At 36.5% G+C, this 18,622-nt stretch overlaps 4 protein-coding genes across 6 annotated transcripts; 2 read left to right on the top strand and 2 right to left on the bottom strand.

Moving 5' to 3' along the window:
• On the bottom strand, window positions 1-2,051 carry LOC105200347 (anaphase-promoting complex subunit 15). The gene is made up of 3 exons (XM_011167882.3): window positions 1,747-2,051; window positions 1,617-1,676; window positions 1-408 (listed from the first exon to the last, which is right to left on the bottom strand). The coding sequence occupies exons 1-3, from the start codon at window positions 1,870-1,872 to the stop codon at window positions 184-186; spliced, it is 411 nt and encodes a 136-aa protein (XP_011166184.1). The 5' UTR covers window positions 1,873-2,051; the 3' UTR covers window positions 1-183.
• Window positions 2,052-3,105: 1,054 nt separating this feature from the next.
• Window positions 3,106-11,084, top strand: LOC105200499 (high affinity copper uptake protein 1). Its single transcript, XM_011168115.3, has 5 exons — window positions 3,106-3,335; window positions 9,058-9,303; window positions 9,367-9,599; window positions 9,894-9,923; window positions 10,883-11,084. The coding sequence occupies exons 2-5, from the start codon at window positions 9,058-9,060 to the stop codon at window positions 11,082-11,084; spliced, it is 711 nt and encodes a 236-aa protein (XP_011166417.1). The 5' UTR covers window positions 3,106-3,335.
• A 779-nt stretch (window positions 11,085-11,863) lies between these two features.
• Window positions 11,864-16,016, bottom strand: LOC105200619 (ras-related protein Rab-9B). 2 transcript variants are annotated; one of them, XM_011168284.3, is made up of 3 exons: window positions 14,598-16,016; window positions 14,250-14,506; window positions 11,864-14,167 (listed from the first exon to the last, which is right to left on the bottom strand). In XM_011168284.3, exons 1-3 carry the CDS (start codon window positions 15,033-15,035, stop codon window positions 14,146-14,148), a joined length of 717 nt encoding a protein of 238 aa, XP_011166586.1. In that variant the 5' UTR covers window positions 15,036-16,016; the 3' UTR covers window positions 11,864-14,145. The 2 variants fall into 2 exon arrangements, with proteins under 2 accessions (XP_011166586.1, XP_011166695.1); XM_011168393.3 differs by having other exon boundaries at window positions 11,864-13,724; window positions 14,598-16,015.
• A 523-nt stretch (window positions 16,017-16,539) lies between these two features.
• LOC105200768 (mitochondrial mRNA pseudouridine synthase Trub2) lies at window positions 16,540-18,522 on the top strand. Of its 2 annotated transcripts, XM_011168602.3 has the most exons (5): window positions 16,540-16,848; window positions 16,933-17,182; window positions 17,513-17,921; window positions 17,988-18,124; window positions 18,195-18,522. In XM_011168602.3, the coding sequence occupies exons 2-5, from the start codon at window positions 17,032-17,034 to the stop codon at window positions 18,452-18,454; spliced, it is 957 nt and encodes a 318-aa protein (XP_011166904.1). In that variant the 5' UTR covers window positions 16,540-16,848; window positions 16,933-17,031; the 3' UTR covers window positions 18,455-18,522. The 2 variants fall into 2 exon arrangements, with proteins under 2 accessions (XP_011166904.1, XP_039307489.1); XM_039451555.1 differs by having other exon boundaries at window positions 16,540-17,182.
• Window positions 18,523-18,622: the final 100 nt, after the last annotated feature.

Raw genomic sequence — 18,622 nt, 5'->3', positions numbered from 1 at the left:
TTAGGGATAGAGAACGGATAGATTTTTTTATTCGGTTACACGTTGGTACCATCGATCTGTAGAACTCCAATAGACGTATAAGTACTTGGTATTAGAATTATATAAGAATTACTTCACTATTCACTAAGTAGTTAAACGAAATTTGCGATCACAGGTATGTACATTTGAATCGATACGCAAAGATTAAGAATAACGAGTTAAATTCGATGCGTTGACCATCCGGATGGATACGGGAGCGGTCACCGTGTCCGTCGGACTAGACCTCTGCGGATGATGGGAATAACTGACCTCCATGTCGATCTCGTCGAGCTCCTCCTCCTCTTCCTCGTGAGTATCCGACTCGTCTTCCTCCTCGCCTTCGCCTTCCTCCTCCTCCTCTTCCTCCTCTTCCCCCTCCGATCCTCTAAACTAGATTTTTCATAGCGCGAGAGAAAGTTGATATTAATATTGTACATTGAATATCGTTAATCCGTTCTAGTTCCGGTTTTAGGCATCAAATGTTAAACATGTCAAAATCAAATATTAGTGAATCATAATGACAAACCTAACAATTTAACATTTCGAGCGTTCGATAGATTGAACACGAAACTAAAAAATAAATAACAAATTATGTACAATCTTAATAAAAATATATAACGAATATCTAAATGCGATACGTTCGTTCTAGAAATACGTGGATAATTAAAAGATATTAACCGGATATGCTTCAGTAATAGTCATAATTTTGTTGTAATTAGTAATAAATCGAGATTTAATTATTATTATTAGCGTATTTTTAATTAATATGTAATACAACTACATGTGTGCAGCATTTAATAGAAACAATACCGATGACAGCGGAGGATTCCGACTGATGGTAAAGAAAGTGAACACAACGTGCATTAACGAGACGAACGATGGCGCAATTTGTCAAGATATGATTTTTCTATTGTTTTTCTATTGTTATTATTTCGATCATTTTATAGTATATTTTTTATCTACTTTTATTTTTTTTTATTTAATCTTTCATTTCTTTCATTCACAACTTGTATTAAATCATTTTTAAACAAGTTTTTTAGATATAAAAATATCTGCACTCTAAAGAGACTACAAACATCTCTAGAATTTGCAAGATAATTTGAGAGCTTGATTATCACATGAACGAAAGAAATTTAAGAATCGGTAATTAGGAAACGTATTTTATTATATTTTATTATTATGATTTCTTCCCTGCTGTTTATTTGTTAAACGAACCAATTTAATGCATTTAATTATATGACCACGTAAGTTACTAAAATTAAAAAACAAGACATTGGAGTTATTTTTCTAGCCACGCCATATATCAATTTGTCTATTTGTCATTCTGCTTAAAAATTACGAAACACATGCGTTAAATCGACAATCGACAGTCAACTACAACTTGACAATCAACTCAAGAAGCAGTATTATCGAATTGAATGCACAAAATGTATGTTTGCGTGTTAAAAACGAGAAATAAATATACGTATTTTTAACAGCAATCGAGAACGAATGAAATAATACATATCAAAAATACATGACAGCGTGAAAAGGCTATGGAAATATAAACGCGCGACGGATACTGGTAGAATAGGTTAGGTTAGGTTAGGTTAACTTACATCGCTCACAGTCTTCCCGATCGGAATGTGCTCGTAGCCCTGCACACGCACGTGATCCCTCTGGAATAAACGTAGAGAAATATAGGACGCGCGTCTCGGGCGAGCAGCGTGCGATCGTTCGTGCACTTACCCAAGCCTGGTGCTCCGCTTCAAGAGCGGCGACCTCGCTCTCGTCGTCGCACGGTCTATCGGCGTTGAACCACAGCGGATCGGTCGCCCGCGGGCGCAGGTCAGGCCACAACGGCCTGATCGACATCGCGAGTCAAAGAACGAAGGACGGAATCACGACGAGAAACACTTCAGCGGATCATCGCTTCGACTCCCGTTGACTCCCGTTTCCCGTGTTTTGACTATTGCGGATTTCGAAAGCGCGAGCTGTGCGAGACGACGCGTCGCGCGCTCTCTCGGCTTCTGCACGACAGGAGGTAAATCAAATGCAGGATCGCGTCGGCAGATGGCACCAGCGACAAAGCGAATGTAGAAGAACGCCACACGGACCTCCGAATTCCGCGGCTTTGTCGCCGCGCGGAGAATGATGCGTGGATTCGATTTCGCGTAATTCCAATCTGTCCCTCTTATATTCTCGATGTCGCACCGCGAAATTGCCTCTGCCTCGCGCACATGTCACAGAGGCGACGATTGTCGTCGGAATATTACTCGCGAAGCAGCCGACGAAAATCGTACGCTGGAATCTTCTCGTTCGAGAAGGGACGCCAATAGTTGCAACTAGGTTGCAAGTAAATTTCGGAATATTCGATCACGACAGACAGTACTTTGAGTGTTCGATTTTGTTCGCTTAATCACCTGCCAATTCAACTACCAAGGACGTGTTGTTGCTTTCCCGCGACAATCAATGTTAGATGACCGCCATTTTGTTATGCGGCGCACAGTTCGGAGATTGTGATTATTATTCAGTATTGAGGTCCGCCGTGACCGCTACAGGCGGTCTCATATTTACGCTTGACCTTTTCATCGAATTTCAAACTTGTTGTTAATAGTAATTATGTAACGCAATGGTAAATACGTAAATACCTGGCGAGAAGAATCTGACGACCGATGAGGAACGACGCGCCGGCTGTTGGTCGCGTTGCCATCGCTGTTCGGCCCGGCCTCAGCGCCCGTTTTCGTTCGCATCCAGGGCTCAATTCACGTCGATCCAGCGGCAATCCGACCCGCCGTCGATTCGCCATCCGAAAGTGTACTTCTCACGACGACACACGGCACACAGAAGTGCGAATGCACTCGCCGTGCTCGAGCGGAATCTCCCTCGCTGCGTAACACACCGCGATTTCAAAGTCCAGTGCCGCGCTCGGCGCGCACTGCCGGCGCCACCTACGCTCTGGACGAGCGGGCGTTCGCGTTCGCAACGTTGGCAGCGCTGCGTTCGCTGATTGGCCAGCGGGGCCAGCGCTAGCAGCGCGCGTCTCTCACGTGTACCACGTGTGTTCTTCCGACACTTATTCACTAGTCGGAGCAGCTCTCGATTCGCGCGTTGCTCCGTGGTAGCGGTCGGTGGCGAGTGGTGGCGAGCTTCGCGGTGTGAAAGTCGCACAGTTCGCTAATGGACTCGCGAGTGTTTGTCTGATCGGACGACGAACGAAGGGAAAGAGCCTGTGCAAAGCCTCGCGCTCGCAAGGATCCACTTCATTCCGTCATCGTACGACCCGATTCGCCTTCGTAATCATCGCACAGCGTGACATAACCTCCGTCTCCGCAGAGGTAAGCAATTTTCCAAATATCTGAACGTGTTTGTTAAGAGACTTTTCGCGACGTTAAAAGAAAAAGAAGTTTAGCGTCTTGATTTTTCTCATCAAGCCAATCCTCTCTTCGCGATTCATAATAATAAGCGTGATTTTTTTCAATCTACGAAATTTGTGCAAATTTCTCGCTTGCCATTTATTTCGTTTTCAGTTTCGCTGCTGATCAAATCGCAAGGAGAGTAACTCGATCGCGTTCTTATCTCCCCCTGACGCGTTTTCGAGAGACAGAAAGAGAGAGAGCGCGCCTATGCCACTCCTTTCGGCATGACGGGGATGCTATCGTGATTTCGAATAAAATTCCACTCCATCGAGCAAATTTGTCGAATAGCTTTGTCATTCTGAAGATGTTCACGATGGACACCAAAGAGAATTATCCGGTGAAAGTCCTCTATATCCTTAAATTACGAGCCTAAGGACCCTGTGTGTACCTAGAGTATTGCTATTAGTCTAAGACTTCAACTCAATACTCTCTCTATCCGCAACGCGACCAGAGGCGCAGTTTAGAAAGGAGCGAGTAATTTCCACGAATTACTCAATCGCAGCAGTCGGCCGTGAAACAGGTTTTCTCAATGCGGATATATTATTATGATCATCATCATCGCTTCTCTTTTATCTTTCCGCGTCTTCTACCGCAGCGTAAAACCTCGCACCACGCAACATATGTTACGATTGCGTCTAAGGCACAGATCCGGCTGATAAAGGAGCGAATGTATCCTATAAGTTGGGCGTTTGCCCCAACTTTTCGTCGTCGCACGAGTGCCTTTTTGTCATCTCGCCTGAGCGGAGCAGAGAGGAGAGAACTCTGAGCGTTCCCTTTCGCTCGGCGGTGAAAGCGGATAAGCCTGTCGTCAGGGGGAGTCGTCGCGCGCGAGAATAATCGCGTGCAACGCGAATCCGCAACGGATATTTATTTGCCGCCTCTGCTCCACACCCCACGACACGCTAATTGATCGTGATTCATCGTCATTGATCCAATTGTAGCCAATATCGCCAACCCTCGCGACTGCGAATTTACATTATCTGACGATAGGCGGTATGATGGTCAGGCACAGCGCGAGAATCGATTCGAAACGAACACGTGTTGCGTGTTTTATGTCAAATGTGCACGCATTACATCACGATATTACGTAATTAATTCTCACCAATCTTCGACTCCTTTTCTTCGGGATCGAAGAACGGGGGTTTTTTCTAGTAAGATGCCTGACGCCATCGGTTTCGTAGACCCTTAGAACGATACTGAAAGTTTTTCACAAATTCGAATAACATATGTTTTGCCTTTTCCTTGAGAATAAAAATTTACAATTATAGATCTCGAGTTTCTGCCGTGAATAAAAATTCTTCTAGCAACGAAGTATCTCTAATAAAAACGCAAGTTTCCTAACATTGTATCTCCATTCAGAAGTTGAAAGACGCATCGCGTCTTTTTTTATTTCAATTTCTGTATTCAATTCTATGCCATATACTGGATTTCTGTATTATTTGAAAAATAGGATTGCAAAGCGTCCTGTGCAAATTTCAAATATTATTTAGATGGAGATAGGCTGTGTATCACACAAGTACTCAGCAGTTGCAAAACCGCACGTGTTGAGAATTGAGTTCTTAGTAGAATGGATGCCATTAAAGAAACACGCGCAGAAATGTTCGCTGTAATGAGATGGCCTGATATAGCTTTACATGCATACCTGCACGATATCATGTGCGATTTAATATAACGAAACTTCTTAGCAACAGGAATCTTATACGGTACATGTCGAGTTCTCCGCACTTCCTTTCACCTTTAAGGTCTTTGACTGATTTATATTTCCCGTTAAGGTATTCAATGATTTTTATGTAATAAACGTTTAAAGCTGAAGTATTTTTCGTCAATAAAATTTCAGAGACGTAAACTTTATTAACACATTATGTAAAGAAATACCATATTCTTTATCTACTCTTTAAATTTTTTGGAGTGGAATTTCATCTAAAAGAGTGAAATTCCACTCTAAAAGTGTGAAAATCCTGCCACTCTTTATTAAGACTGGCAGGATTTTCACACTTTTAGAATGGCATTCCACTCCAAAAATTTTAGAGAGTAATTTCTAATATGCTTTATCTTTATTAATTTTGGATTAACTTACTCTTTGAATTTCATTTATCATGCTGTTCAATGTCGATTTCTTGCAAAAAAAAAATCACATTTATATTAAAGAACGTAAGTAGAAGGAGATCAAACCATTTTTAAGATATAAATTTATCGCACACGCCAACGCGGCGCAACAATCTCCAGTACTTTCACAGTTGAATCTCTCATGAGAATTTATTCGACCGTTCATTAATTTGAACGTCATGATCCCACTATGCGAATAATTTGCACTAACTGATCAATAATCATCAGAATTCTCGCCTTACTTCCGGCGATATAACGCGCATTTTCCTTAAGGATTTTCTGGTATTTCGATATAAGAGATTCCTGCATCATTGTCGATCGCTTATTGATGTCATTTTTATCATCATAAAACCATGGCACATTCTGATGCAAGACTACCTAGTGCACTAATTTCTTCATATTTGAAAATAGGACCACGGATAAAGCTCAAAGATTCAATTTTCGAGATTCTAGCTCCAAATGTTTTTCTTTTAATTATACAGGTTTTAGCCCAAATTCGAAAATTGACTAATTTATCAACGAAAATTCTCCTCACATTCATCTTTGAATAATTTGCAATTGATTTTAACGAAAACCAATTGGAGAAGATTATTATTTGCCGCAAGCTTCCAGTTTCCAAATTAAATATCCTTGTAATCAACTCTGAAATTAATAAATCCATTAAAAAATATACATTTGAAATTAAATAAAGAATTTATCACTTATTTTTATCTTTGAAGCTACATTCTCGAAAAATCTTTTCTTTTATATAACTTGAAATTTAAAATTTTTACTGTTTTACATTTTAAAATTTTAACTAATTTTTCCTTGATGTTTTTATTAAGAATTAATAAAACTTAAACTTAATCAACTATAAGTCGATAAAATATCTTTATTAAAAGATAGGCATAAAATGTAATATTTTTTAAGTGACTCCGAATCCGTCGATTTAAATTCTTGGAAAAGTTTCAATTCAGAGAATTGCAAAAAACACTTTCATAATTATATGCAAACTTAAAACATTACGTGTTCTGATTGCTCACACGCTTTGTTCGTAAACTTGGTTTTACCGAAAGACTTATCCTTATTATTTTTTCCTGCTGTTTCTTCCGGACCACAAGAACATCCTGTTTTCTTTTTTTTCGAGCGTTTCTCATGATCATGGGTTTTAATCGTGGTTTCTGCGGCTGAACTGTCGCTGGATAATGATGAGTCGTTTTCATCAACCGAATCATTTTGTTTCTGACTTAGTAACTTCGCTTACTTTTCAATTCAAGTCTTCATTACGAAACGCTAAGCCAGAGTGTCTCACGAGAGATGTCTTAAGCAATTCTAACTACTCCAAAGCTATTGATACTGCTATTGACACTACGATACATTACGCAATCTTGGCCCGAGATTGTAGTGTTACCTGGACGAGATAGTTAATGAAAAATTAATGATACGAAAGCACGATAGTAGCTCAAGTCTTCATTCCAACGCCGTGTTTCATTTCGTTGAAAAATTGGAACAATAGTGCTTGTGCGAGAACCGAGTAACACGCATCAGCAAATGCGCATTTAAACGCGTTCCCCGAGGTATCTTTATCTGCTGCTTACGTATTTTTTTTCTTTTGAGCACGACACAAAACGGAGTAATACGAAACAAATGGTGTCGGTTTAGCTGGTGCTGTTCTTCATACGAAGTCGCCTGATCTTGTCGCTGCACATGTGCAAAATTGACCCTTATAAATGTGTTCACAACGGTGAAAACGTAGATACAGTTGTATGAATTGTTATAAATATTATTCGATTGCACGCCAAAACCTTTTTTAACAATTTATCATTTTTCTCTATTATCATTTATTTTTAATTCTTTATCGTCGCACTTTATCGTTGTAACTCCAGCTCAGCGGCTAGTATGTTTATAAATACACAGCATATTGCAGATTCTTTTAAATGAACACGTATCATACGGCATTCAATCGATCGATAAGATTCTGAAACGTTGAGATATATTTCATATATTGTTATCGATATTATTTCTAGAGTGATATTTATTAATGTTTACATCCCTATTTATTTAATACCGTATTGCCATTGCTATCAACTTTCCTCATTCATTATTTTGACGCTTGTTATCGCTCGATTTTTTTTTAATTTTATATTTTTATTTTCTTTAATTAGAGAACTCGGAACTGTTATTTATTTACTATCGAAATTTTTGTGACAGAGTCTATGAGTAATTTATATATAGCATTTCTCTTCAGCAAAAATACTCGATATGTGTATATTATGTGTACTTACAACAAATTATAAGATATGATTTAACTTGAATAAATTAATTTAAATATTTAGAGTCAGAATTGAGATTGCGAATTCTATAATAAATTTTTTTAGTATAAAAGCCAATTAAATGGAAAAATATCTTATCTTAATGATATGTGAGTACACACTGCGCGATACGCTGTTATATTTTTGCGAAACATATTTTTGAATTATTTACGTCATCCGCACTCAAAAAAATAATATCAATAAGTTTTATTATTTAAATTATTATATTTTTCATATCGTACATTAAAAATATAATAATTGTGCAAATTTATTATTTTTTTAAACGGAGAATTAGAATAATTGTTCGCCTTAAAGATTTAATCAAAGAAGGACAACATTATTACCCGGATAATAATAGATGATTTATGAAATTGGAGACGTATTAAAATAAAAAAACAAACTTGTGAAAATACTGAATTTTAAATGCTAGAAAAAGAAAGACTTATTTTATAAAAGACAATTATAATTAAATCGATTTATTATTAGTTTTTGAAAAAAATATTTTTTTATCGCTTTTTACCTTATTCATTTGTACTTAATCATGCAGAACGAACATGAAGAAATAATAATATTACCCTTGAAATATATAATCTTAAATAGCCTTACAGTTTCAACTAATTACAACTCTTTATATCGCTGATGGCTGTTTAAGAATTTTCTTGTATTTACACATAAAATTATAAAAAAAAAAACGGGTAACGCTTGTACTTCATATATGATATATTTCAACATTAATTTACGAAGTGCGTAGTCACACATCTCAGGATTAAATTTTGTCGTTATATCGTAATTTCAGGCACATCGTCACATATACGTATATTTTTTCGACGTAGCAGAAGTTTATTCCAACTAATATTTAGCTTAAATTATTTAAAATAATCTTTTTCAAGCTAATCGTGTCAGTTATTTAAAAAGTCTGTATATTTAATTAATTACATAATTTTTTTACTTTTACAGATATACATGGAAGAATCATTATACAAAAAAATTATGTAATTTTATTTTAAAAAACAATGCTACTCTTGAAATCTTAAAAAAAACCTTTATCTAGAAAAAGTGTGTTTCTATTATAAAATGTCCTCTTCAAAACAGTAAATTTTACTTATTTTAAAACGTTTTTTTTCGTATTTCGTACGGTTTATCAATTACTATAGCACTTATCTAAGAGATCTTATGTATGTCTTTTGAATGTGTCAGCAGATCACGAAACACATTACCAAGTTAAAAATTCTTTTTTGTTCCAGATGTCTCATGACCATCATATGACTATGAACAGTACGGAAAACACGTTTCATGGTATGCATATGGATCATGGAACCATGAACCATGGCAACATGAACCACGGAAGTATGGACCATGGGAGTATGGACCACGGCAGTATGGATCATGGAAGTATGAATCACAGAGGCATGGACCACGGGAGCATGCATCACAATGTCCAGGCCTCAACGGACAACGCGTGCAGCGACATGAGCATGCACGGTATGTCGGTACGTATGATCCGATCGTTCAAAACTCGGTGGCGTTAATAATTCACTTTCCACGGTCCTCAGATGACGTTCCACACTGGCTACTGCGAATCAGTGTTATTCGAGAATTGGAAGATCTCGTCGATGGGCGGCCTCATCGGCTCGATGATCGGTATCGCTATCATGGCTGCGCTCTATGAGGGCTTGAAATATTATCGGGAGTATCTATTTTGGAAGACATACAATGCCTTGCAATATAGGAGCGTTACGGTGCCCAGTGAGAAGAACGTAGTGGCCGAAGACAATCGGGTCGTTCAGTAAGCTCTTTAATTTTTTTGACGGATGATGATCCTGCAAAAAGTATTACTTCCCATTGTTTTTGCTCGTATAAGAATATATTCATTGGTGTATAATTTTATTATGTGAAGAATCTGTAAAGAATGCTTAACAGAGAGTGGCATCTTAAGTTGTACCATGAGAAAGGAGAGCGTGTTGAAATGAATACATTCTAAGCTAAGAAGCAATATTTTTTGCAGAATTATTAAATGTACAAATGACATGATGCGTAGCTTATATTGTAAATCTAATCGTTGAATCGTCTGCTCTTTTAGTATGGTTGGCGAAGTAATCCACAAACAACCGTAAGTAAATTTTACGAGACACTGAAAAATTGTCTTACGGAATTGTGCTTCTTTACTACGATTGTATTATTAATTGACGTGATTCAATTTATAAATAACAACAAATGGCAGCAATTGTTTATCAGTATCGTTAAGTAATCCTTATGTTACTAACAAGCATGCATGATATATTTTCTTACACTCTTTTGGACGTAAGAAATACCATTTATCAAGTATTTTCAACATGACTGCCTTACCATTATTTCATACTTAATGTTTCTTTATCTTCGCAGTTAGGTTTCCTAATGTCCATTTCCATTAATATATACTGATTTTAATCTCGATTTAATTTACTCTTTACCGTTTTCTAATTCTTATAACTTAAAAAAAAAAAAAAAAAACAGAAGTGTGTGAATCAAACATTTATAAGATCAAACCAAATTGAATCGAATCAAATTTTCCTGGATTTACATTATATGCTAATTTAATGAAGTATTTTCACTGATGTTGCAGAAATTATTTTTTAGTAGAAATGGACATAAATGGAATGTATGCCTGCGTATTCATATATTAAATTTAGTCGCGAATAATTTCTAGTGCATGTGGATACTTAAACAATTTAATTCCTAATTGATCCTAAATGATGCCATTCTTTAAATGATTAAAAACCTGTTTAGTTGTTAATAAAATGGAGTTATTTGGAAAAACTAAGTATTTGTTATCCGCGTCCGAAATTATATAACTCACTGAATATATATCAAGAATATATTATATTTTAATATAATTTAGTTATAATTTTTTAATATAATAATTTGGTATTGCAATAATTTAAATAAACAGCATGAAAATTCTCCGGTTTTTTGCTTTTGATACTACTTACTATGATTTTTTTATGAAATTTATAAATCAATTTTTAAGCCTCATATTTTCGCGATTTTAAGTGAATTTGCACATAACGAACCGTTCATTAATCTGTGCAGGCCGACTATGATGTCCTGGATGCATTTGTTTCAAACATTTCTACACATCATACAGATCGTCCTGTCGTACTTTTTGATGTTAATCTTCATGACTTACAACGTTTGGCTGTGCTGCGCCGTGGTATTGGGTGCCGCTGTTGGTTATTTTCTATTTGGTTGGAAAAAATCAGTGATCGTAGACGTTACGGAACATTGTCATTAGCATTTAGTAAATTGCTCTAATATACTTTTTCTGAACCATACCTGCGCAAAAGTGCTCGCGCGACTGCATTCTGGCGAAAATCCGAAAAATGAGAGGAGATTAGAAACAAGACGTCGCCTTTTGTGTAGCAAAACAAAATATGGAGAACATGATGTTCTCTAAATTCATGACACACAGTGAATATATAAATCTAGCGAGACGCCACAAAATAACTATTTATTTTAGTTTCGTAATTTAATTTGTAATCTTTTACATATATTTCTTTGTGTTTCTGCCTTTTAAAAGGTAATAAGCCAATTATCCTTAAGTTATCTTTAATTAAACATTTTAAATAATGTTATTGCATGAACTCTATACACAATACAGATGGGGAAGATTTTGTTAAAATGATTATGTGATTCGCTTCAGTGTCATGAAAATAATACAATTTCATCAGAAACCATTGTGGGAGCTTGAATCTTAGATGTATATAAATATGGTAAATTGTAAATATTATTAAACATTCGTATATGAACTGTCCAATATGTACACTTTTTCCCATTTTTACATTTTTATCCCTTTTTATTGTTATTCTTTTATAAAAATATTCGTTATATCAACTTTTTCATATTTGGGAAAGAGTGTGCTACACCATCTTAAATAATTGTAAAAATATACCATTATGATATATTAACAGATTATTACACGTTCAGGTGTAAATTATATGTAAAATATCATGAAATATAGTTCAAGTGCGAAAAAAAGAGAATTTTTAAAAAAATAAGGAGAGTATATTATAATTCCTTTTCTTTTTTTAATTTCCAGGTTATAACCTCTTATCACATTCCAATTATTTATTGCATCATCTGTCGTCGTTTATTCAAATATTTTTACAAAACATTCTTCTCAGACGCAATTGAGAACATTTTTTTCATGAAAAAAGGGATATATTAACCGATTTACAAGAATATGACGATTCTTAAACAAGCACAGTGTAAGTTTATTTTTTTTCTTGCAAAATCGACTCCTAGAATTATAAAATCTTAAGGCATACACATACATATGTATATATTTTACATAGGTCATGTACATATGAAAAGTGGCCTTGTTTGCTAAATATGTAAAAATAATAAATAATCGATACGCGCAGCTTTCAAATAAGACTTTTTTTATATATGTGCAGTAGTGCATCCTTTTAAAAATAATTCATAGATTTCGTATAGAGATTTGGCGTAAGAATGCCTGATTTACGATAATCATGAGGTGGTCATCACCTTGATATGATTAGTTTTATGCACTTAACATCTTAACTACTGTATTATTCTATGCTTTATTCTAAATTTATATATAGCATATATAGCCATTTATGTAAAAAGCACCAGCATGCACATTTCATACGCAATTAATCCGAATCGTATTATTGAAAAATCATTATATACTTTTTCCTTGTACTCTGTGTGAGGCATTTTTAAAGAATCAAGTACCATCTGCCCAACAAATGGGAATGAATAAAAATGGATTCGTGCGGTCCTTGCCGAATCAAAGTTCTTGATTTTTTAAAATTTATTTCAATCCAATTAAAGTTTAAGAATTCCTTAAATCCATTTTATAGCATAAAGTGGGAATAAAGTTACATTTCTTATTCTTTTAATTTAAAAAAAAGTTATACATGGACCATGTAATTTTAATCCATGAAACAGGACTGAAATAAAGTTTCCTATTCTTTTAAATCAAAAGAAATTTTCACACAATCCATTTTAATCTGTGATATAAGATTAAAATGACGTAATTGCTTTAATCCGAAATGCATTCAAATGAATTAAAATAGATTATAAATCTTCAATCCCTTTAAATCCATTTCCGTTTACTAGGAATGAGATACGCGGGGATTTACGTATAGGAACGCATCATATGCATCGACAATCGTACAAAAAGCTTTACTTTCATAATGTTATTAATTTTTTAGAAAAATCTTTAGATACTGAATGTAAAATGTTCCAAGAGCAGACAAGCATATGCTACATTTTGTACAAACACTAAATTCGCATATAGACATGGGCATTTGTAGCAAGATCGCGCTTAAATAAAGATCACATCACTTTACTGCTCTCAGATGTACCTCGCGAGAATAAGGCAAATTTAGATTACAAAGTTAAAATTACAATTTATGCCTATCTCTTATGTAATAAATTAATTCGTAGTTATTATTCTTATTATTATTATTATCATTATCTTATCACAAGCCAATGGTGTATGAAACACTTAAAATACTGTCGATAGCTTAAGAGCTGCACAAAGCTTTAATAGAATAAGGACGTTTAATCTGATCTTATATCTTAAGATTGTATTCTGGAAAGATCAATCACAATATATTATTTGTCTTATATACGATCTCTGTAGCTCGAGTATTTCGTTAAAATTTATAAAAAAGAGAATATAAGCCGGTAAAGGAATCACTCGTTCATTGCTAATGATATTCTATGCGGTCCACACATACATTCTTTGGAGATCTTAACTGGTCTTAAGTAAAAAATTTGAAACACAATATATCCTATTTACACACAACTGATGCAATTCCAGTGTCAATAAAGTAAGTTCACCATATAATGAAGAGAGTATTGTAGACAGGCAAGAGATTCTCTTCAAATTATTTTGTTAGACCTAGAAACAAAGCATGCCAACAGTAAAGAAACCGATTACCGATCCCAAATATAATTCGTAAAACTATCTATCTCTGAAGCTGAAACCAAAAAGGGATTACAGTTATATTTAATACCTTTATTTTAGTAAGCCCATTCAGATCCTCTACGTACTAGAAACTTTTAAAAGAATATTGTGCGTCTTGCTGTGAATATGACAAAAAAAATAAGACACAGGCTAAACAGAGGAAAATAATGTCTTACAGTTCTAACGTGTATCCTTATAGGTCCTAAATAGTAAGCACTATTTTTCTATGAGTTGAATAGTGCGATGATGTGTATCCCTTTCAAACATAAAGAAAACTTTAAGCGATCGATTCAAATGTCGATTTGCATCACATAAAAACTGTGTGTCGTGTCTATCTTCTTACCGCCTATTTCAATTATCTGGTCACAAATGTGGATCTTGAGAAAAATATATCATGCATTATTTCGTCAAAACACAAAAGGAAAATTGTGGAAAGTCACAAGCTGGGTGAAGACCTACTCGGGGCCGGAAACAGGCATGCAGCAGCTCGTACGATGCTGGGACTGTTGTTTAGAGAGATCGACAGTGTCTTCCACTAAAGGCCGCTCTAATCTAGCTTCCAGCCGCGCCCATGCGTCAACCGCTGCCCCAAAAGCTGCTTCGACATTAGTGGCGTCTTTCGCCGATGTTTCAACTAATGGAGGATTACCATTTTCTAAACACCATGCTTGAGCCTCTTCCGTGTAAACTTGTCTTTCGGACTCGGGAACGTCCACCTGCAAAAAAAAAAGAACATTTTTATAACATGACACAGGATCACTCGATAGAAATCTCACGTAACTTGGTTCTGATAGGTATCTGACATACCTTATTGCCAACAACAATAAATGGAAAAGTGGAGCCCTCCTGAACGTCCGCATACTTAAGAAATTCAGATCTCCATAATGCCAGATTCCTAAAACTCATTCTATCGTCTACCGCGTAAGTAAGTAGGCAAATGTCCGAGCCTCTGTAAAAAGGTGTTCTAAGAGTCTTAAACCTCTCCTGCCCAGCTGTGTCCCATATCTGCAGCGTGTACGCCTCGCCGTTGATCTCGATATCCTTGTTGAGGAACTCCACCCCGATGGTATGGAAACTGTGCTCGTCGAAGTGATTCGACACAAATCTGTTCATGAGACAGGACTTGCCGACACCGCCGTCCCCGAGGATCACCACTTTCAGGAGGGTGGACCTCTGCGAATTTCGATTTTGAAGACTATTGCCGCTCCTGCCGGCGCTTACCGACGTCGAATTATTCATTGACATTTCTTTTTTTTTTTTAACCTAATTCTTCTAGTGATCCTTAACGCTTATCTTAATATGTGTTTCAGCACGTACGGTAACTCCCGTTCGACAACTATCCTCAACGCATACACTCGACAAACATTTATTCAAGCCTAGTCGAACCTTATAGCTTCTCTGATCAGCTGATCTAAAACGGGGAACTTGTACGTCGGTTTCTCGGAACTTGCCGAATTACGTATCGAAGCATAACGCGTCCTCGCGTATTATCCGTAATACTTCTTTCTCCTCTCGTCTCTTTCTCTCTCTCTCTCTCTTTCTCTTCCTGTCTCTCTCGCTTAATTCAAGTAACCAGCGCATAAGAGTATCTTGACGTCTTTATTCTCCAGAGATTCCGCATAACCTTACGGTCACGCGGTTCGATCGGCGCGACTCCCTCATCAATCTCTCGAATTTCGAAGCCTCGGCGAACAAAGGGTCGTCTGGCGGAACGGGCTCGCGTAACCGTCCACCCTCGTTATCGCGACTTTAATTCAACTGTCGCGTGCTCGGAACACGACGACGGGAAACACACGGGTCCTTTGTTGTTCGCGACACTCTTACGGGGCGGCGAGCGGTAGCACGACGCGCTCGTCAGCAAGGGCGACGCATTCTCTCCAACGGCGCGGCCTCGATCTCGTGCGTGCCGATCTCCCAGCGATTCTAGCACTACTCGATCGACAAGCTACGGCTCTCGATCATTTTTTCGACTCGGACGCTCGCCCCGACCTCGACACATTGCAGACGACAAGGTACGCTCGTCACACGGACGATCAGCGCAGAAGATGAAGAGGAGGGCAGGGCGGGCTCGTCAGGCGAGATTGGGCGAGATGGTTCTCGCGAATATGGCCACCCACGGCTATAAATAATATCAGCCGCCGTCACAGATTTGAGAATATTTATGGATGTGGCACATTTCGCTAGGTGGAACGGGGATGGAGCGAGTGCTGACTGAAGAGAAAATCCAAGACTGCATTTTCGGTTATCGATTTCAATATTGCACGATCTGTCATTTAATTTGTTAAATCTTCGCTTATCGCGCGATTCCATTTAATTCTTTAAATTCTCAGCTGTCGCGGTTCCAAGCCGCGAACGCATAAATATCGAAGATACGCGAAATGAGATATTACAACAAAATAAATAAAATAAAATAAAAATAAATTATGAGCGTCAACGACATCCATCCTCCTTGAATCGTGTTTAGCGCTCTGTCCGATATCACGATGTGATATTATTTGAATACAATCGCGATCCACCATTTTTTATTTCCATGCTGATTACTTTCGAGTTTTTTGTTGATGACCATGTCCCCCCTTGCTTTGCGCCGTCCCTGTGACCACGTGAGCGCAAGCTAGAAAGAGACAAGGAACACACGCGTGTTACCCCCTACCCCCAAAGAGGAGCCACGCTAACCTCGGAAAGCACGTTGTCCGACTATTGGTACACCTGGCAAAAGGAACGCCAAGCGCGCGTACACGAATATGGCTGTTTTCCTTTTAGAAAACACTGTTGACACTTTTAACACAAAGCGACACACTTCGCTTTCCATTTACAAGATTTACAAACTCAATCGACACTTTTCGACTCTACTCAAAAGGAGAGTCAGACTGTGTTCGAGTGTATTAACTTGTGTCAATTTGTGTCTTCTAAAAGGAAAACAGCCTTTGTGTATGTACGCGCTCTCGGCGTTCCTTTCGCCAAGTGTGCCAACAGTCGGGCGACGTGCTTTCCGAGGTCTAACCTAGTCTAACGTCTAACCTGTACTTGTATCAGAGGACGACGTATATAAACAGATACGGTGACTGCGGCGTTATAATGTGCAATTTGATCCTTGTTGTTTGTTGTTGTTAAGCATTTATTGTACAACCGATCCTTTTTTTAGCATCCATTAAAAACTGCGATAATTACGCGATTACACATCAACATTAGTTCTGAGAGTTATTAATGAAAGACTGCTTTAGCGTTGAATTTTTTCGGCAAGATGATGAATCCTCTAATCCCGAAGGTGGAACGGGTGGTGAAAGACGCTAAAATAGCGTGGAAAGCATTAAATGGAGTGTTTGCCGTTTACAAACCGCCAATGGTTACATATTTAAACACACGGGATACCTTAATTTATCGTCTATGCAAAGGTTAGGATATCTTATTAACACTCTATAAATTTATTCTATACTGTACTATTTTTTATAATTGACGGGTATTATTCCATCTACTTCATTTAATTCGATTTTATCTTGTCTTTTCGTTCCTCAAAATTATGCATAAACATATTGCTTTATTTTTAATATATAATAATGTAACAGAAAGAGAAGCAGTAGTCTCCTCTTTTAACTCCTCACTTTTTTTTATATTTAAAACAAAATATGTTATATTGAACAAATAAAAAATAGAAATTTATATAAAGGGTGTGATTAAACTAATGTTTAAAAAAAATTGACTTAAGAATAGTTTCTAACTTTTAGATTTAAACAGTATGCATGTACGTCCACCAATTAAACACGTGTGCATAGAAGGTGATACAACCAAGCCAATGAAGGTGATTAGACATGCGAGCTATGCGGATCATCCATTGGTTGTAGGTCCGCGATATCAACTTCAAGACATTAAATTAAATTGTGCTAATTACCTGAGCAAAGATATGTCAGGACTCATGATCTGTGGTATTAATGATGGTACTAAATGGATTCACAAATTGAAGGCTTCCAAATCTCCGACTAGTTACAGAATTAAAGGCCTCTTAGGTCAGGCAACAGACACATACTTTATAACTGGAAAAATTGTCGAGAAATCTACATATAAATATATTAAGCGTAATGCAATAGATAAAATATGTGCTTCTATGCAGGCAGCTCATCAGCAAAAAATGTTTGAGTATGTTGTGTGTTAGATATTTATGGTATTATTAGTTAATCATATTTTAATTTAATTCTTTCTTAGAGCATGTGGGGTACATATACAGAGTCAAGCGGCATACGAGTTAGCTGTACAAGGTCTGGTGAGACCTGCTAACACCAATATTCCAATGATATATAACATAAAATGTATAGACTTTAAATCTCCTGAATTTACATTAGGTATGTCATAATAGTTATTAAATACAAACTATGATATAATTGTGATAATGTTTTTGATAAATCTTTTCAGAAATTGTTTGCATAAACGAAAACGACATGTATTTAAAAACTTTAGTGCATGACTTGGGAATACAACTTCATAGTGTCGCTACATGCACTCAAATACAGTGTTTCCGATATGCGTTATTTAATCTAAATCTTGCCCTATTGAAAAAACATTGGGAACTGGAAAATATTTGTAATAATATTGACCAATGTAACACTATAATTAATCAGAATAAGAATTTATTGTCACAAGATAATCCAATATTGACAGAACAATATAAATAATTGTAATTTTTCTAAATTATAACTAAATGTACATACAATAAATAGATTATATAAATTGCTAGCAAAAAGATTATTTTAATGATTTGTACATATTCAATATTCTTCGTTTCATGAGAGAGTAACCTGAATCTGCTCATTAACACATTAATTCTCGACTTTTTTCTTTGT

The sequence above is a fragment of the Solenopsis invicta genome, chromosome 7 (assembly GCF_016802725.1).
Source record: "Solenopsis invicta isolate M01_SB chromosome 7, UNIL_Sinv_3.0, whole genome shotgun sequence".
Taxonomy (NCBI): domain Eukaryota; kingdom Metazoa; phylum Arthropoda; class Insecta; order Hymenoptera; family Formicidae; genus Solenopsis; species Solenopsis invicta.
The sequence above is the reverse complement of the archived record's forward strand: the minus strand, read 5'-3'. Positions and strand labels throughout refer to the sequence as shown.